Source organism: Plecotus auritus (assembly GCF_963455305.1).
Source record: "Plecotus auritus genome assembly, chromosome: 3".
NCBI classification, from domain to species: Eukaryota; Metazoa; Chordata; class Mammalia; order Chiroptera; family Vespertilionidae; genus Plecotus; species Plecotus auritus.
The window spans coordinates 62,142,378-62,158,379 of record NC_137772.1 but is presented as its reverse complement, the minus strand read 5'-3'; the positions used below and the strand labels follow the sequence as shown (position 1 = coordinate 62,158,379).

The following is a 16,002-nucleotide window of genomic DNA, read 5'->3' as shown; positions in this document are numbered from 1 at the left end:
TGTCACTTGGCTTTTATTACATAGGATGCTATCATGGACACAAGTATGGATTGATAAGTTTGACTTATGAAACCTTCTAAAATTTATTTCTATAATATATTAAGAACCAATACAGAAAAATTCCTCCTTTCAATTAGGTTACAATGTAGCTCACATTTCTACTACTCTCTAGCTTATAAATACTTTGTTTCTAGATCTCTCAATTATCGCATTCTTCCAGCAAACAGACAAATATAAAAAAGACACTCAGAAGCTTCTTTTAAATTTCTTCAGACACAAAGAAAACAAAAAACTATAAGATTATATCTCATAATAGGGAAAAATGAACCATTTACTATTAATCAAGATAAGGATTTATGGTGGGGATGTCAGTTTGTTTTGGGTATTACCTATTATGTGTTTACTGGCAAAAATTTCTGATGTAGCAAGCACATGAGAATTAATAAGTGCTTCATCAATTCGTAAGAAAGTTTGGTCCCCACTTGCACCTATCCAGGTAGCTTTTCTTCCATATTTTGATCCAATGTTAGGCATGGGAGCTGGTTTTGCATTCCAATATGGCACATCCAGAATTGGTCTGCCCAGCTGTCCTTTCTGAAAGATTAAATGCACCAATATTAACAGTATTCCTGAATAAATAATCTATAATTTTTATAAAGTGAGACAGTAGATAAAAACAGCTCTATGAGACATTATTAGTCATCAATTAAATTCATGTGAAATTTATAGCAAACATTTATAAAGGTATAAAATAATTTTCATTATTCCTAGGAATTCTTCCCCTAATAGATCACAGTGTATTATTTTTTAAAAACATATTTTTGTTGATTTCAGAGAGGAAGGGAGAGGGAGAGAGATAGAAACATTAATGATGAGAGAGAATCATTGATTGGCTGCCTCCTGCACGCCCTCTACTGTAAGATCGAGCTCACAACCCGGGCATGTGCCCTGACCAGGAATCAAACCAGCAACCTCCTGGTTCACAGATAGATGCTCAACCACTGCGCCATGCTGGCCAGGCACAAAGTGTATTATTAAAAAAATAATAACAAACTTGAAATATTTTTCCATGTAAGAAATCTCCCTGAAATACTGTGACTGTCTTCATTTACATTTAAATGAAAACTATATAAATATATAATATACTTAAAGATTAGTATTACAAATAGCTCATTTAAAAAATCACTTTGACATTTTAAGTTGACAGTATCACAGAAAATCTATTGAATTCACACAATCTGGAAACATTTGGGTAAAAGACCAAAATGACAAATACCACAACTGTGAATACAACTAGAAAAACACATTTTTTTTCCAGATGATCATCAAGTAATTTCATTTATGGTTCAACACAAACAACAGAATCAACAATAAGGTATGATGTCTTAAGCAAATAATTGCTAACTCACTTATTTGCTGTCTATTAGTACCTGGTTAGGTAAGAGCTTAATTTGAAAAGTAATAGGAAATTTCTCTATGCTACTAGCTGTAAAAGAATGTAGATGGATTGGTAAATATTTATCTACCCCTGGCACAGGATCTTTCTCTCTCCCCATAGTGTCCCTCTTCCAAAAATCATCTGGAGAGCAGAAAATGCTGCATCATAGTACCCAAGGATATTTACAAGTGATGGGAATTATAAACAATAGAAAAAAGAAAAGAAAAAAAATGCCTGTGTACTGCCAATAGCTTAGTTCTCAGCCAACTACCAGGTTTCTAATGGGTTTTGTTGTTACTCCTTCACCACCACAGAAAGAAAATACAGCTATAAATTGACTGTAAAAGCACTTTTGGTTCAACCCCTTGATAAACCGGGGAAGGTAAAATGTCTGGAAGCAGCCAAAAAAATTCAAGCACGTGACTGGAGAAGAAGCCAAAAAAGTCAATGTTCATTCCCAGCTTCTTTCAATGACTATCCTTATTTTTTATTTTTATTTTTTTTAAATATATTTTATTGATATTTTACAGAGAGGAAGGGAGAGGGATAGAGAGCTAGAAACATCGATGAGAGAGAAACATCGATCAGTTGCCTCCTGCACACCTCCCACTGGGGATGTGCCCGCAACCAAGGTACATGCCCTTGACCGGAATCGAACCCTGGACCCTTCAGTCCGCAGGCCGACGCTCTACCCACTGAGCCAAACCGGTTTCGGCATATCCTTATTTTTTGACAAAGAAAAAGAAGAGCATAAAAATGTAAACAGTGAGCAAAGTACATCATATTCAGGGATATATTATGCTTTGGGAGAGAAAAGAAATATTTTTCATTGACTATTGAACTAAATATCTATTCCTTTACTATCAACCAACTAATGTTAAGAAAAGCAGACCAAAAATATGATAGATGCCTGACTATAAATAAACCATATTTAAATTCATTAAAGTTCACAAATAGGACTTTTGGGGCTAGAGGATAATAATGACTATTTGATTTCAAGTATTACCACTCACATTCCCTCCAAAACCAAGACACAGACCAAATAAAACCACACCCCAAGCCTTCAGCAGTTTTAGGAAAAAGCAGATTTCATGACCTTAAGTTATCTGTAACCAGAGGGAAAAAACTAATTCAACGGAGTTTTCTTCACCCACCTGCCACTGCAAGCCTGCGGAGTGGATAGCACAAAGGGGGTGGGGGTGGGGGTGGGGGTTTGAGAAAGAGAGCAGAAGAGTATGCAGGTCTTAGAAAAGGCAATGACAAAAGCATCCCCACAAAAAGAAAATCCTACCCTTAATGTCAGAAAACTAAATACGGGTAAAGACTTGAAGGTTCACAGCACTAGCTACAAGAAAAAGACTTCACAGTATTTAGGGCCATTTTCCACCCATCTGACTGATGCAAATTAAAAGGTATGATAACACATTTTGTTGACAAGATTGTGGAGAAATAGGCAACCTCATATACTGCTGGTGAGAATACAAAAGAGAATGGAACTGATAATATCTCACAAAACTACACAGGTATTTAACCTTCAACCCAGCAATCTTACTTCTAAAAATTTTCCTCAAAAATACATCTCTAACAATATTTATTGCTATCACTGCAAAATATTGGAAAGTACTTAAATGTCCAAGCATGAAAAATTGATTGAATCACCAGATCAAAACTAACAAAAACCACTTAAATCAGAATGGCCTGAAACATGAGGAATAGGTTTTATTTTACCATAACTAGCTCAAAGACATGAACTTTTGAACTTTTCCGTGTATATCAATTCCTAGAGATAAGTATATAAATCCTATAGATTATGCTCTGAAGAATTTAGGAAAGAATGTTCATGTGTCCAGACCATTGGACATCTGGAAGATTGCCATCTAAAACTAATCCAGAAGCCAAGATTGTAGGACTTACTCATCTCAAGAATGTACTTTTTACTAAAAAACTGTCAATTTTTCTCTTTCCTTCAGAATACTCTGGGTGTTACCTGCTCCTGTTTTATGATTTGCAAATCTTCAGAATCTTGAATAAAATTGTCATTATATAAAAAATTAATTGAAAAAACTATAGTATATATTCACAGTGGAGTATTATATAGATGTAAAAAAAGAATAAGAGATTTTGAGACTTCCGGTCAAGAGGGCAGAGAAGGTAAGCTCTGAGCTAGCCTTCTCCCAGGAGCACATCAAAATAGTAACTAAATTCTAAAACAACAATCACTGATAACCTGAAGACTAGCTGAACAGAGCTCCTATAACTAAGGATAAAAAGAAGAAATCACGTCTAGACTGGTAGGAAGGGTGGAGATGCAGACTGGGCAGGTCCCACACCCACAGTGTGGCGATTAAGAATCAGGAAGGCCCTAGCCGGTTTGGCTCAACAGACAGAGCAGCAGCCCAGTTCGACTCTGGCCAAGGGCACATGACCAAGTTGAGGGCTCCATCTCTAGTAGGGGGTGTGCAGGAGGCAGACAATCAATTGTTCTCTCTCATCATTAATATTTCTATCTCTCTCCCTTTCCCTTCTTCTCTGAAATCAATAAAGAAATATTTTTTAAAAAAAAATCATGAAGGATAACAGCTTCAGAGGTTTCAGCCCCAAACCGGGCTCCCCAGCCCAGAGACCAGCCATAACATTTGGCTGTCAGACCAGTGGGGGTTATGTCTGAGAAAGACAAAGGGCTGTGGGAGACTGAGATGCTCCCCTTAAAGAGCTGGTCCATGAAGTCGCTTGCTCATAAACTCACTCCCAGCACAGAGGCAGCAGCTCAAAATTTTCAAGGACATAACTAGAGGAACTACACGACCTTTTTATATGCTTAAAATAATTTCCAAATAAAAGATTTTTTAAAGTTCACTTAAAAATTTTTAAATAATCAAGAGTTGCAAATTGCATCCCAAGGACTTAGGTTACAGAGTTCTGAATATTTATCCATGTCAGAGATGATACAGGTTTATTAGCAATCTTATGGAGCTGTTCCTTGATCTCTACTGTAGTCAAGAGAAAGAGAATGAAGCAGACAGGCTAATGGAGAAAGGAGAAAAAGGAAACTATAATTTTAAACAAATCTAATAAGAAAACTAGACTTTTAAAAAGTTCTAAGATAGAATTCTATACGTTAAAGAAAAATGAATCTTTACAAATTAGATGAGAAATGAGTTTTCAAATAATAGAATTAGCTCTACTGAAAGCTTAAAGGACTTTGACCTGGAATAAACATTCTAATTATAATAGAGCTATTTATTAAATTCAATAAATTCTAATGCTAAACTAGAAAAGCAAATTATTTCAAAGTAATGTCATTCAAGTTTTGTGTGTATTGAGGGCAGAGACAGGAAATAGGCATATGCAGTAATTATAATACAAGAATTTCACTGAAACCAGAAAAAAAGGCTCATGTAGACAAATTGTAAGACAATGATACAATGAATATTATCAATGCTTTAAAAATTCCTTACAGAAAAACTTCCAAATGTGAAGACCTGTCCATCCATTAAAAGTACTGCCGTATGGTTGCTGCCTGCAGTAACGTGTGTGCTAGGACCTGGCAATGCTTGAACAAGAGTGGGACATCCCCTAGGTTAAAAAAAAAAATTAAGTCAGTATCTTAAAAGACCCAACTGAAATAATAAACAAACAATGCATAAGGAAAAGAGATAATAGGCACTAATATGAATATTCAGTAAAAACTTATTTAAGTGCTATATTACTGTCTCCATTCTAAGTGCTCTGGATACAAAGATGAAAATGACATAATCACTGATTTTAAGGAGATTATTTTAAAGATTTTCTGAATTTATTATCCTAATTATAGACACAATTTTTAATTGTTCTGAAAGACTGGTGCTACTTTTGTTGTAGAAGAAAATTTCTTTAATCTTTAACAGTGAATAGCATTGTTGGAGATCTCTGTAAATATTTGTTGGATGATATAATCATGCAGGAATTCAATCCAGGAACTATAAGAAACAACTGATTTTATGTCCTCTTTTCTATTTTTCTTCACTGGGCTATAACTTAAGATTTTAACACAGTAGTTAATGAATCAGAATGCAGTATCATGAGAGGCTATGCAGCAGTTGCTAAAAGCTTAAGCTTAGAGATATGGTGTGAATCCTGGCTCCAACAAGTAACACCAACATGACCATGACTTTGAACAAGTTACTCATCCTTTCTGCATTTCATTTTTCTCTGTTATAACACAGAGGATAATAATCCATAGGGTTCTTATGAACAATAAGGAAGCTCACATGTCAAGTGCTTGACACACAGTTAACATAATGAATGATAACAATTATGATAAATAACATCCTTAGATCCATTCTTGTATCACTCTAACATTTATTAACCATTTTTAGTAATCATTATCTGTAATTAGAACAATCATCACTATACAAATAATCCATACATAACAGAAGGGCTCAATTTTGAGACAATGTTATTATATTTTAAACTTTCAAAATTATATAAAATATATTTTTAATAATTTTTCAGGCTGCAATGAAAAATGAATTGAAAGAGGCAAGATTAACAGCTGGAAACCTAGTTTTAAAAAATTCACAATAACTGGGTGAATTAAGATGAAGGTACAAACTAGGAACAGAGTGGACTGAAAACAATGAATGAACTTGACAGCTATGTAAAAAAATAATAACTGATTAGACTTGGCAAATAATTGATATGAGGCCAGGAAGGATTTTTGCTTATGCAACAAGGTACATGGTGGTAACATTCTTAAGCTATGAGAATGAATGATGATGATTAAAAAGAGAAAAGAAGAAATCCTGGTTTTCATTCTGAATCTCTTCTAACGCTGTCAGTATGGACAGAGAAAGAAAAACTAGTAGAAATCTAGGACATACCAATGAGAAATAATGAATTCTGGAAAATGAAGTGAGTTATTGGAAAAGAAGGTTTCAAGAAGGGGGAAATAATCTACATGCCCAAATGCTTTAGAGCAGTGGTTTTCAACCTTTCTAATGCCGCGACCCTTTAATACAGTTCCTCATGTTGTGGTGACCCCCAACCATAAAATTATTTTCATTGCTACTTCATAAGTGTAATTTTGCTACTGTTAATTAATGGTTAATTCATTTGCTACTTCATAACTATAATTTTGCTACTGTTAATGATGGTCTTAGGCTTTACAGCAGTGGTTCTCAACCTGTGGGTCACGACCCACAGGTTGAGAACGGCTAGCAGGGTCGCCTAAGACCATCAGAAAACACAGATATTTACATTACGATTCATTAACAGTAGCAAAATTACAGTTATGAAGTAGCAACAAAAATAATTTTATGGTTGGGGGTCACCACAACATGAGGAACTGTATTAAAGGGTCGCGGCATTAGAAAGGTTGAGAACCACTGAACTAAAGGGAAAATGAAGTTGAAGGAAAGACTTTGGTCCTTTAAAATGATGGAGAGTTGAAGAAGTTTAAAAGAGTAAAAATAATGAGGCTAAATAATGAGGTCAGAGAGGAGACGAGAAACAGAACTTGATCCCTAAGGAAAATGTATAGATAGGCTTCATAAATATTACATTAAAAAGTAGCAAAGTAGTAGTATGGATGCAAGTGTGTTTGTAGAGTTGGCGGGTTAAAGAATTTCCCAACTAACAGTTTTTATTTTTGTTCTAATAGCGGTCATGTGCTGAGATGAAAAAGGAAGTAGGTGAGCAGAGAATCTGAAGATTACAGAAAAGGTACGATGCTGAATGGAACAAATAAAGTACCGAGATCAGAAGTTTTTAAACCTGATCCAAAGGGCTTCTGGGAAGCCTTTTAATGAGCTTCAGGAGATCTGTGAATCTCCTAAATCTGTAAGTCAATTTCTGTGTATATGTTCTTATATCTATTTATTCTGAAAAGAGAGCACATATCTTTCATCAAATTCTCAAAAGATCTTAAACCAAATAGTTTAAAACTACAAAACAGGAGGATTACTGCCCATCATAGTGAAATTAATTGAATCTGGAAACCATATAAGAAACTATACATGTGTATATTTTTTTCTGAAACCTAAGTTAGATATGAAAAATATCGACAGATTGATTTATGCCTGGAGTTTTGCCATGCTTTAACATCAAGACCAAGAGGGTAAGGGAATTGAGGATACTGGTAAGAGTATAAGTGAAGAGAATAAATAATCTCTAACTTAGGTAAAATGAAAAGGGTGAAAGAGTAAAAATCAGAGGGCTTTAGGGAAATGAGTACTGTTAATGTCAATGGCCAACTAAAGTTAAGTAAAGCTAAGTAAAAGAAGGAGAAATTGTGATCAGATTATGGTTGTGTAAACTTAAGAATTCAGAGTTTGGGCTGTGCCAGATTCAAGATGGGTGCTGGGAATAACCATAATGAATGTGGAAGTAAAGTTTACTAGATATAAGGGTATCATATAATTATATTGTATGGTGTCATTCACATAGATATTGAAGTCACTCATGAGTGTGACAAAACTCAGACTGAGAAAACACTATGAGGCAGACACTAAATTTTCAATGAATGAAAGGCAATGACTGAAAGGTTGGTAGGTAATAAAAGGGAAGAAGAGCAGAATGGCCATGCCTCAAAAGAGCACTAGTGGTTGTTTTATTTTATTTTATTTTATTTTATTTTATTTTATTTTATTTTATTTTATTTTATTTTATTTTATTTTATTTTATAATGGAGTAATACAGCTAAGAACAGTAGTGAAAGGTAAAATAGTTCTCAACTCTGAGATATGGAGAGTTTGGCAAATAAACAATTATCCCTTCACACTTCTACATAAAATATATCATTGATTGCTAAAATAACTCTATGAGTAGATCTGAAGACCTTAAAAGATTTTTCCAAGAGTTGGTGGCAGGTCTTCTAATACATAGTCTTTGATCGCTTTCCCTGATGCTAGTGAGCCCATTTATTAAATTACTAGTGGCCCGGTGCACGAAATTCATTCACAGGGGAGAGGGGGAGTGGGAAGGGTGTCCCTCAGCCCGGCCTGCACCCTCTCTAATCTGGGACCCCTCAGGGGATAACCGGCAGTGGGACATCCCGCTCACAATCCAGAACCAGAACTGCTGGCTCCTAACCACTCGCCTGCCTGCCTGATTGCCCCTAACTTCTCCTGCCTGCCAACTTGATTGTCCCTAACTGCTCCCCTGCTGGCTTGATTTCCCCTAACCACCTCTGCCTCAGCCCTGCATCCAGGACCCAGGATTCCCTCCTCCAGCCGACCACAGGCACCCGGGATCCGGGCTTCCCTCCCTCTGGTCAGCCATAGGCGCCCAGGCCGGCTGCAGCCGCAGGTAATGGTGGGCAGGTGGCTTCGCCTGGGCTGCAGCTGCAAGTGCTGTATTTTGGCCTGGGATCAGGGGGCAGGTGGCTTCTTCATCTCCCGGGCTGCAGCCAGCCTCAGGCGCTGAGGCCTGGTTTCTCCGTCTCCCCCAGGAGGGCAGGTGGACGTGAGGCTTCTGCTGCTGTCTGCGGCCTGGGATCACAGGGCAGGTGGCTTCTTTGTCCCGGGCTACAGCCATCCTCAGGCGCTGGTGCCTGACTTCTCTGACCCGCACAGGCCCGGAGCAGGGGGGGGGGGGGGGGGGCATATTTTCAGGTTAATTTGCATATTCACTGATTGGCTGGTAGCATAGCGGAGTGACAGTAATTTCCATGTTTCTCTTTTATTAGTGTAGATTTGGAAAACACAGGAAGAGCAGAAGAGAAAAATTGTGCGTGTGTGTGTGCGTGTGTGTGTAGGTGCATGCCAGGCACTTTACATATACCATATTAATTCCTCAACAATCTTTATTTAAACTAAGGCTTAGTAAATTACAGTCATATAGTTGGTAAGAGATGAAGCAAAAATTTGAACCTTGTCTAAATTGTTCCAGACACAATGATGGTATAGAATATTAATGCAGAAGGAGCTCATATAGCAAGAAAAAGATAAAACTCAGAAACATTATAAAAACTAGCAAAATTCTATTGGAAAGTAGAATAAAAACATCTAAACTATACAGTCTATTTCCCAACATCCAGGTTTAAATTTATTGAAAATGGTAAAAGAATTTGGAATTCAGAAATTTAGAAGCATATTGGACTAAATAAGCAAAAAAGTGGGTTGGTAGATTCATGTCATCAGTGAATGTATAAAAGCATCATAAACTTTTCTTACATTCACTTTAAAAAGTGACAATAATAACAGCTAACATTTATTGAGCACTTACCATGGGCTATGTCCTCTGCTAAGTAAATAACATACATCATCTCACTGAATTCTCACAACCACCTTCTGAGGCAAATATACTTACTCCCATTTAATAGAGAAAGCAAATGAGACATAGGAAAGTCATATAACTTGGCCAAGGTTATATAGGTACCAAGTGATAGAATCAGGACCCAAATTAGAGATTGAGCTCAGTAATTTTAGCAAGTCAATACATTAAATAAAGAGAATATGAATAATATTTATCTTTATCATCATGCACACTGCAATATTTATCTGACATTAATCACACATTATCAATGTGTGCTATACAATAAATTGCAGTTAAAAGCACTTGATTACTGGAAACTTAAAAAAAGACTCACCAACTCTACACTATTCCAACTGTCTATAAATGTTTTGCTTTGTGGTAGTTAATATGCATGCTATAGGGACTTTGTTCCTCTTGGGATTGCTCCTCCATAAAAGTGGATCAATTCCTTTATGAATTAATAACCCAGCTCTTCACTCCTGCCTTCCAAGTCCTAATACATCTAGACAAAGAGGGTAACTAGAATGCTTACAGCAGAAATGGTTTGAATAATTGCTTAATCCACCAGGCACAGTGTGTAGGCATTATTTCACTGGGCTATCCATCGTAGCTCTCCACACAGCACATATATTCAACCTTACAGTTACAACTCAATCAATGGAAACAGAAGTGGACATTTACACATTAGAAAAGAACAACTTTAGGCAGTTAAAGCAAATCTCACTAGAGTTTAATTTTCTTAACAAATCCTAATATTTTATTTTCAACACCAAAAGCTATCATATTCATGATATTTAACATACTTAGAAGATTGTTGGTATTATCACCTGAACAAGTCACTGCTAATCAAGGAATGGTGCTCATTGATATAATCAGGACCATGAGGTCAAGTTTTTGGGTAACCTCTTCATATTAAAAGCTGACATGAGCACCTTCCCTTTCAACAGCCATTATACCTCAATATGGTGTGGCAGGATCTTGGCTTATGCTGTTCATTCTTCATATTTCACAGTTATCAGAGGTCTGTGATTTGATTATAGTCATGATTTTCACAATTTCCCTTCCAAGAAGTCAAGACCACGAAATACAACGATTCACCAATTTTCTGTGGAATGACAACCAAGTACAGTCTGATCTGTGGAGAATTGCCCTCCTTGCTGCACACATGATCGATGCTCCATCATGTCTAACTACAATGCACCTTTCCCGGTTTATATCATGACTCACAAAATAATCACCAGCTAAATAACAGCAGCAACACTGATGTTATAATAATAAACCCTCTTGTTCTATGTCGTTAGTCTTCAGTGAGAAACAGAACAAAAACTTACTTGCTAAATTCTCTTCCACACAAACTATAAGCCCTGACTCAGTATCTACATATCAGTGAGGCCATTCAAAGGTGAAGCAAAATATCTGCTGCCTCTAACACCTGTGAAAGTAATTGCTCAACCCTGCAAGCCATTTATATTGGGTCATATGCAGTGTCCAATATCCAATGTCACATCCAGTAACATTTGATAAAAGTAATTTTGCCAAAGACCTTTTGCTCTCTTTACAAGCACAGTATTTGTCATTAAGATTGTGATAATCTTACAAACCTCTTGACAATAATGTCAAATGTATGTTGCTCTGGTCCTTTTAGTGAGAAGTTCAACTCAATTATACCTCAATCATCCCTTATTAGCAACAACATTCATCAAAGTAACTGAGGACACTCTATTTCATCCTTATTTTATGTGCATTGCAAATGAACCTGACCCCATCCTCTATGGACAAACAGGAGTTCTCAATTCTAGACGAGCATTAGAATCTGGAGTTTTTAAAAGACAGATGCTGCCATTCTACATAGGACTGCACTAGCTGCCTCTAATACCAACCCTTACCCCCAACACAAACCTCTTAGAAATTCTAGCTGTAGAATCTGTACATGGTATTTCTGAAGTTGCCCAAGTAAATTTAGTGTGCAGCCACGATTAAGAATCACGGATCTTGGAACAGAGATGTTCATAGTATTTTATCATAATTGTTTGTATTTCTGTGGGATCGGTTGTTACTTCACCTCCTTCATTTCTGATTTTGTTTATTTGGGTCCTCTCTCTTTGCTTCTTAGTGAGCCTCGCTAGAGGTTTATCAATCTTGTGTATCCTTTCAAAGAACCAGCTCTGGGTTTTGTTGATCTTTTGTATTATTGTGTGTTTTTTTGTCTCTATGTCCTTTATCTCCGCTCTGATCTTTATTATTTCTTTCCTTCTGCTTACACTGGGCTTTTTTTGTTGCTAACTCTTTGAGTTGTAGGGTTAGATAATTTATTACCATTTTTTCTTGTTTTTGAGGTAGGCCAGTGGAGCTATGAACTTCCCTCTCAAGACTGCTTTCACTGTGTCCCATAGATTTTGGATTGTTGTGTTTTCATTGTCATTTGTTGCCATGATGTTTTTTATTTCTTCTTTGATCTCTTTGGTAACCCAATAATTGTTTAACAGCATGCTATTTAGCCTCCAGGTGTTTGATTTTTTAAATTGTTTTTATTGTAGTTGATTTCTAGTTTTTTGCCATTGTGCGTGTGTGTGCGATCTGAGAAGATGCTTGATATGATTTCTACCTTCTTGAATTTGAAGAGACTTTTCCTGTGTCCCAACATGTGGTCTATCTTTGAAAATGACCCATACAATGGACAACCTAGATGAAATGGACATATTCTTAGAAAAATATAAGCTCCCAAAACTCAATCAAGAAGAATAAAAAAACCTGAATAGGCTGATAACTACCAAAGAAATTGAAGCAGCGATTAAAAATCTTCCAGCAAACAAAAGCCCTGATCTGAATGACTTTACAGGGGAGTTCTACCAAGCAATCAAAGAAGAACTAAAAACTATCCTCCTCAGACTACGCCAAAAAATTCAAGAGAAAGGCACACTTCCAAGCTCTTTCTATGAAGCCAGCATTACCCTAATACCAAAACCAGATAAAGATATCACAAAAAAAGAAAACTACAGGCCAATATCCTTGATGAATATAGATGGTAAAATCCTTAACAAAATTCTAGCAAATCGGATTCAGTATTACATTAAAATGATCATACACCATGACCAAGTGGGATTTATTTTGGGCATGCAAGGATGGTACAATATCTGTAAATCAATAAATGTGATATATCACATAAACAAACTGAGAGAAAAAAATCACATAATCATATCAATTGATGCAGAAAAAGCATTTGAAAAAATCCTTTCTTGATAAAAACTCTCAGCAAAGTGGGAATAGAGGGATCATACTTCAATAAAAGCCTTATATGACAAACCTACAGCCAACATCATACTCAATGGGCAAAAACTAAACTCATTTCCCCTAAGAACAGGAACAAGACATGGATACCCACTTTCACCACTCCTGTTTGATACAGTACTGGAAGGGCTAGCCATAGCGATCAGACAAGAAGAAATAAAAGGCTTCCAAATTGGAAATGAAGAAGTAAAACTGTCCTTATTCACAGATGACATGATTCTATACATAGAAAACTCCAAAGACTCTATCAAAAAATTACTAGACCTAATAAATGAATCTGGCAATGTAGCAGGATACAAAATTAACACCCAGAAATCTATGGTCTTTTTATACACCAATAATAAACTCACAGAAAGAGAAACGAGAAAAAAAATGCCATTTACCACTGCACCAAAAAAATTAAGATACCTAGGAATAAACTTAACTAAGGACGTAAAAGACCTGTACTCAGAAAACTATAGGACATTAAAAAAAAAGAGATAGAGGAAGACATAAACAAATGAAAAAAGATACCATGTTCATGGATTGGTAGAATCAACATCATTAAAATGTCCATACTACCCAAAGCAATTTACAGATTCAATGCAATCCCCATTAAAATACCAATGGCATATTTCAAAGATCTAGAACAAACTCTCCAAAAATTCATCTAGAATAAAAAAAGACCCTGAATAGCCACAGCAATCCTGAGAAAGAAGAACAAAGGTGGAGGGGTCACATTACCAGATATCAAGCTATATTACTAAGCCACAGTTCTCAAAACTGCCTGGTACTGGCATAATAACAGACACATAGACCAATGGAACAGAACAGAGAACCCAGAAATCAACCTAAGCCATTATGCTCAATTAATATTTGACAAAGGAGGCAGGAACATACAATGGAGTCAAAACAGTCTCTTTAATAAATGGTGCTGGGAAATTTGGACAGATACATGCAAAAAAATGAAACTAGACCACCAACTTACACCACACACAAAAACAAACTCAAAATAGCTAAAGGACTTAAATGTAAAATGGGAAACCATAAAAATCCTACAAGACTCCATAGGCAGCAAAATAGTAGACGTGTGTCCTAGCAATATCTTTACAGACACAGCTCCTAGGGCAATGGAAACTACAGAGAAAATAAACAAATGGGACTACATCAAAATAAAAAGCTTCTGCACAGCAAAAGAAACCGTCAACAAAACAACAAGAAAGCCCACTGCATGGGAGAACATATTTGCCAATGTTATCACTGATAAGGGTTTAATCTCCTACATTTACAAGGAACTCATACAAATTAACAAAAGGAAGATAAACAATACAATCAAAAAATGGGCAACGGACCTAAATAGATACTTTTCTAAAGAAGACAGAAAGCAGGCCAAGAGACATATGAAAACATGCTCAAATTCACTAATTATCCGAGATGCAAATCAAAACAACAATGCAGTATCATCTCACACCTGTCAGAATGGCTATCATCAACAAATCAACAAATGACAAGTGTTGGCGAGGATGTGGAGAAAAAAGAACCCTTTTGCACTGCTGGTGGGAATGCAGACTGGTTCAGCCACGTGTAGAACAGTATGGAGTTTCCTCAAAAAACTAAAAATGGAACTCCCATCTGACCCTGTGATCCCACTTCTAGGAATATATCCCAAGAAGCTAGAAACACCAGTCAGAAAGGATATATGCACCCCTATGTTCATAGCAGCACAATTCACCATAGCTAAGATTTGGTAACAGCCTAAGTGCCCGTCAGCAGATGAGTGGATTAGAAAACTGTGGTACAGTTTCTCTGAGAGATCATTTTTTTACTTAAAAATTATTCAAGAGCTTCAATATCTTCTTTTTAATTCTGGACCAACATCAAGGAATATAAATGAATCCACTACTGATTTTTAAAAATGCAATCTGGGGATATTCACTGACTTTTTCATTGCCACGAGCAATCTTTAAAAAGATAATTATTAAAAATATAGGATTTTTATGATAATCATAATCACTTATATTTAAAATGTGTGGAATGTAAATAATTTTTTTTTATTGAAACTACAAATCTATCCCCACAAAAATCACTCAACCATAAAATCAAGAATCACCTGTAATTTTACAGGCCACACTCTTTAAAACAGTGGTATAAATCCTATTTTAAGTATAGAAATATATATTTAGACAAAAAAGAAGGAAAGGAAAAGAAAAAAACAACACAGTATCTTCAAACAATAAGTCAGAGCAGCAGTCGCCAACCTTTCGGACCTCTCGGACCACCAGTGGTCTGTGGACCATCGGTTGGCGACTGCTGAGTCAGAATACCTGGAATTGACATCTCCATGTCCTAGCTGCCCATGCTGTCCATATCCAAACGTATAGACATCTCCATTTTCCATTAAAACCACTGAAACCAAAAGGAAGAGCTCTATTATTTCATTATGCACATTTTATATCTCTATCACATTATAGTAAAAGCAGTGCAATTTTCGCTATTTAAAATTTATAGAGCCATTAAAATAGGCAATTGAAGTATAAGTTTATATTTAATGAAAAATATAATTTTAGGTCAGAAAGATATTTTTGTAGGTTATAAAATGCAGTGTTTTTCATAATAAATACTGTTAAATTTAAATAAGTGTCATTTAATAACATTAAACATTGATTTGGGTCAACTGTAAAGTTTGTAATAGTAAGTAACTACATATAAAATATTTTTCTCTCAGATCTAGGATAATTATATAGATACAGACAGATTTGAGCTCTGCATAATTATGTAAAACATCAATGAATGGTCAGAACTTCAATAACTGCCAATGCCTTATTGAATAAGGAAATATATTTGACATCAAAGAAAAATTTAACATTTTTCATTTTTATAAAGGTTGAATAGTACAGCCTAAGCTATATAACCTAAATGCAGTAATTTACTAAGCATTTAATTATTTTTAACATTTAAAAAAGAAATTTATTGATGTACATTTCTCAGTAACAAAATAGGTGACCCGATTATAAAAATTAAGAATTCTAGAGTCTAAAATAATTTCAGGGATTATTTCATTT

The 16,002-nt window shown here is 35.7% G+C and overlaps 1 protein-coding gene across 27 annotated transcripts in view; it reads right to left on the bottom strand.

Moving 5' to 3' along the window:
- MYCBP2 (MYC binding protein 2) overlaps window positions 1-16,002 on the bottom strand; it is a 308,362-nt gene that overhangs the window by 179,345 nt on the left and 113,015 nt on the right. For 26 of the 27 annotated variants that reach the window (XM_080658818.1, XM_080658838.1, XM_080658842.1 and 23 more), the window contains 3 exons: window positions 15,265-15,346; window positions 4,897-5,014; window positions 390-594 (listed from right to left, as the gene is read on the bottom strand). In XM_080658818.1, coding sequence (XP_080514944.1) covers window positions 390-594; window positions 4,897-5,014; window positions 15,265-15,346 — 405 coding nt within the window. Of the gene's footprint in view, window positions 1-389; window positions 595-4,896; window positions 5,015-10,205; window positions 10,320-15,264; window positions 15,347-16,002 lie in introns of those variants that run through there. The other variant, XM_080658836.1, reaches the window with a different exon arrangement.